General features: G+C 40.3%; 1 protein-coding gene across 1 annotated transcript; it reads left to right on the forward strand.

Moving 5' to 3' along the window:
* Positions 1–1,244: 1,244 nt before the first annotated feature.
* Positions 1,245–3,742, forward strand: HESX1 (HESX homeobox 1). Its single transcript, XM_075575109.1, has 4 exons — positions 1,245–1,820; positions 2,255–2,457; positions 3,248–3,349; positions 3,644–3,742. The coding sequence occupies exons 1-4, from the start codon at positions 1,625–1,627 to the stop codon at positions 3,740–3,742; spliced, it is 600 nt and encodes a 199-aa protein (XP_075431224.1). The 5' UTR covers positions 1,245–1,624.
* The last annotated feature ends 814 nt before the right edge of the window (positions 3,743–4,556 follow it).

Consider the following 4,556-nt stretch of genomic DNA (forward strand, 5'->3'; position numbering starts at 1 on the left):
ATAGAAAGGTAACCGGAGGGGGGGTTTAAGGGTTAGACTCGGCAAATGCCGAGTCACCTTCCTGAAGACTATAGATGGGTGTTTCTCCCACACCTGTGCGCGCGGGGAGAAATGTATAGCGCACCGCTAGAATCCCTGTGTGCTAGCGATCACTCGCACAGGTAACAGGGAACACAGCTAGTGGCAATAAAATGCACTTTATTTTCCAGAATATTACGGTCCTTATATGCCAACATTTCTACAGAAAATACGCAATGTTAAAATGATAGGGCATTCAATGGGAAGCGCTATTATTATTAGGCCTAACATGGTCGTATGGTATGGATCGAGCAAACACTTTTGTGTAACTGTGTGTGTAAGTGGCAAATGGAGAAACCGGAGGAGCAGGGCTTGCAAAAAAAGAAAAACATCATTAAAGACCATGTCGGGTCGCAGAAAACGTTGATAACCTTTAATGCATTTTTTTGCAAGCCCTGGTGTGACAATTTCTCAATTTTCCTGATCTACGGATCTTTTACAGTTTGCACCCAGGCACTTATATGCTAGTTCTGTGGCGTGCCCTATAGTTCTTGCTGTATATATTAATACTCTTTTTTTTCAGTACCTACCTGTAGTGCCTTGTCTCCTTCCGTGGTCTTTTCATTTTGGTGAAGTATCTTTTTATTTAATATACTATTTATGACGTGTCCACAATTGTGAGCTTTTATTTGTATACATGGTGTGCTTTCTCTTCCATATGTTTGTATGTATGATGTGTGTGTTTGTTTAAACATGTGCGTTTCTATCCGTGTACAAAAGTAGCAAGCTGTACTTCTAGCCTGGGGAAAAACACATTTTTCACACCATCACTAACCAGTGTTTAGTTTGCTGTGAATTTCGCTGCGTGCAAATCACTTAAACATAAGTGGTAAATAAACAAGCACATTATTTATTTAACATACTGGGTGCAGCCGTTCATGTTCCCTAATCCAGGCCCTTAGAAAACAATTACACTGACTTTTAACAACATTGCTAACCCGCTGCAGTGTGCCTTATGCCAAAACACTATTGTGTCTTCACTGACCACATTAACCATTACATATGCATATGAAATACATGGAGGCATTTTCATCAGGATTACCCTAATAGCATTAAGAGATTATTATTTTTTTATATACATTTCTTTAGGAAAAAAGCTCTTAAATGAGATTACTTATTACTTGACTGGTTTCTTATAATGCTGCTAGGCTGGAGGAACTGGTGTCCATTCGAGTATAAAGTCAAGAAAGGGGCATGATTTTATACTTTAATGATTTCAAATAAAAAGAGTTTGACATTTGTGGCAAGCTTCTTTAGAGAAAGTAAAGTAGATATTCTGGTTAGGAGAGATAACACTTTGTCCCTCCTGGAGTCTCCCCTAGTGTCCCTATTAGCTGCTAATTACTTGCAAACAAATAAACAATTAACTCCCCTTGCCTCTTGGTGGGGGAGTCTTCATTGAGATGCTAAAACTTTCTAATGAAAGATTTTAATTAATGGCGTTGTAAATCCAACCCCCTTGTCAACACAGCTATAAGGAGGACCAGGTCACACTCATGGGCAGACACTGGTGTTGTGGAAGCTACACATACTGTAAGGTGAGAGAATGACAAGTATGTCTCTGCGTGAGGCCAGTCCAAGGTGGTCCCCAAATCTCCAGAAAGGGTCCAATTTGGTGGAGCACCGAGCCGCACCGTGTTCATTTTCAATTGAACGTATTTTGGGATTAGACAAGAAAAAGGAGTTTGTACCAACCGCCAACAAGCATCACAGGCCGTGGATGGATCATAGCAACAACAGAGGTACCCGACGTTATTTCTTCTGAACTTTGAATGTGCAAATGATAGAAGCAGTATCTAAAAGGATTGCAGGTGTTTTATTAAGATGAATTACTCCCTGTAGCACAGTGCGTGTAGTTGATTGAATTTAATGCTAAACCTGTTGGGATAAAACTGATACACGGATAGTTTGTAGGTTAAGTACAGAACATGGAAGATTATGGCAAATAAGAACTATTTATTTATTTATAAAATGTTTTACCAGGAAGTAATACATTGAGAGCTACCTCTCGTTTTCAATTGTGTCCTGGGCATTTGGCTCACTTAGTTTGCCCGCTGAGCTGTGTGATATTAAAGGAACGTGACAATTATAGGGCAGGTTTTTGTACATGAAGCCACATAGGCCGCTCTCCCAGTGTATACAAAATAATTTATTCTGTCTCTGTTTCTCATTTTAGCGAAACTTGATAAGCACTGTTTGCGTCTCCCTGGGATCTCCTATGATATACCAATACAGATCCACGCTGTGCGACATCCACTGGAGAAGGAAACAACCGTGAACTATGAAAAGTGCTGCTCTGGAGCAGAACGACTGGCTTACAAAAGAGAACTGAGCTGGTATAGAGGCAGAAGACCCAGAACGGCTTTTACTAGGAGCCAAGTAGGTGCATCCTGCGAGCCTAAAATGTTCCTCACACCATTAAGTGCAACAAATAGAATGACTATAGGGAACATCTCCAACTTTATAGACTGTGGAATTACGTTAAGATCCCTGTACATGTTCTGCTTTGAAAAGTAATAACCCTTCACCTTGACCACTTTCTGCAGAAGCCCTCCGGGTTTTTCGCCTTAAGATGTTTGCAAAACTTTCTTTTTCACCAGCAGTCTCAAACTCCCATTGCATGATCGCTCTTCTACCGTCGCGGGCCTTGTATTTGGAAATGCATTTTGTCACTAGGCTGCATAGTACAGTTCTAATAACTGCCCGGAACATACCAATATGGAGATTCTACATTAGCGTTTCAGGTTCCTCTACTTCAAATGTGAGCTATATAGAGGAAATCCATACGCTCACATACAGCACTTTAAAGCGTGTGTGTTAACTATTTCATAGAGCGCTTTTCTCCCAATGAGACTCAAAGCGCGTCACAATTACAGTATAGTGCGCGGTATGCAGCACATGGAAATATTTGTCCCCCAGATGAGCTTACAATCTATGTTTTGGTGTCTGAGGCACAGAGAGACAAAGTGACTCACCCAAGGTCTCAATGAGCCGACACCGGGAATTGGACCAGTTTCCCCTACTTCACACTCAGTGACATTGTTTACAAAGTCAGTGTCTTTAATGACTGTGCCGCTCCTTCTTCTTATAGTTATTTGTATTAAAGTTATTCCTTTATGCAGCAGAAGACCCCGTGTATATACTGATCTGTTTGTCTGTATTCCTTCAGATTGAAATACTGGAGAATGTTTTCCGGGTAAATTCCTACCCTGGCATTGACGTCAGAGAAGAGCTTGCCAACAAATTAGCATTGGATGAAGACAGAATTCAGGTATGGTCTTCACGTGACCGGCATTGTGTATTTCTTTCAAGGATTTTCAGAGTAAAACCTTATGCAGCTGCATAGCCGTTTGTTGTGTAATATACATTACAGGTGCAATAATGTACTTATCTCAAAACATCATCAATAACATAGTATAGCAGGAATTAAACCGTGAATGAACTGTACATGTTTATCATCAACATAGTGCCATTTATTTTTATGCTTTGTACTTTATTTATTTTATATGTGAAGAGCAAAAGTTTAGGCCAGGACTTCTAATCTATGTTGTATTTTTTATTGCAGATTTGGTTTCAAAACCGCCGTGCAAAGCTTAAAAGATCCCATCGTGAATCTCAGTTCCTAATGGTCAAAGACTCGTTAACACCCCAGATACAAGAATAACGGGTTTCTGTTTGATGTTACAATGAATGGACCAGGGGCGGCCAACTGCAGTCCTCAAGGGCCACCAACAGGTCAGGCTTTCAGGATATCCCTGCTTCATGATATCCTTGCTGAAGCAGTCTTTGACTGAGCCACCTGTGCTGAAACAAAGATCCTGAAAACCTGGCCCGTTGATGGCCCTTGAGGACTGGAGTTGTGCACCCTGCAATAGACCATAAAATAATTGAATTGTTAAACATATCGGTAGATATATAATAATAGTCTGTAACGTGTATGTTAAACCCCCAAATACTTGGAGGAGTTTTGCAAAGCAAACAGGACAAGTCTTTTGTGCGCTAAAATATTTAATATTTGAATGAAACATTGGAATATTATATTTGTCTGAATGCTAAAGGAAATGTAAATATGATGTCTGTAATATAATCATGTGACCTATTCATGCACTTTTTGTAAATATTTCTTTTAATGGATTTTTAATAAATATTTTTAATGAAGAGAACGTGCATTACAAATCTGATGACCATTTTCACTGCCCGAAGCACGAAATCAGAGGAGAGACTTTAGGAATGTAATCTCCCCAATGCGCCTATACGAGTTTAATGCATATAAAGATATTATCTTGTCCCCTGAGCATGACCTTCTCTAATCTCTAGCTGGTGAGGTTACCATGGTAACTATTAGACTGCACTGGGCTGGGGAGAGAGCTCCATTTTAACCCCCCGTACACTTAATATTTCCAACTCTTCTATCTCCTGAACAAAACATCAGATTTAGAAGGGGGAGGGGAGAGGGGGGGGGGAGAGGGGGCGTTAAG

The sequence above is a fragment of the Ascaphus truei genome, chromosome 17 (assembly GCF_040206685.1).
Source record: "Ascaphus truei isolate aAscTru1 chromosome 17, aAscTru1.hap1, whole genome shotgun sequence".
In the NCBI taxonomy this organism is placed as follows: Eukaryota; Metazoa; Chordata; class Amphibia; order Anura; family Ascaphidae; genus Ascaphus; species Ascaphus truei.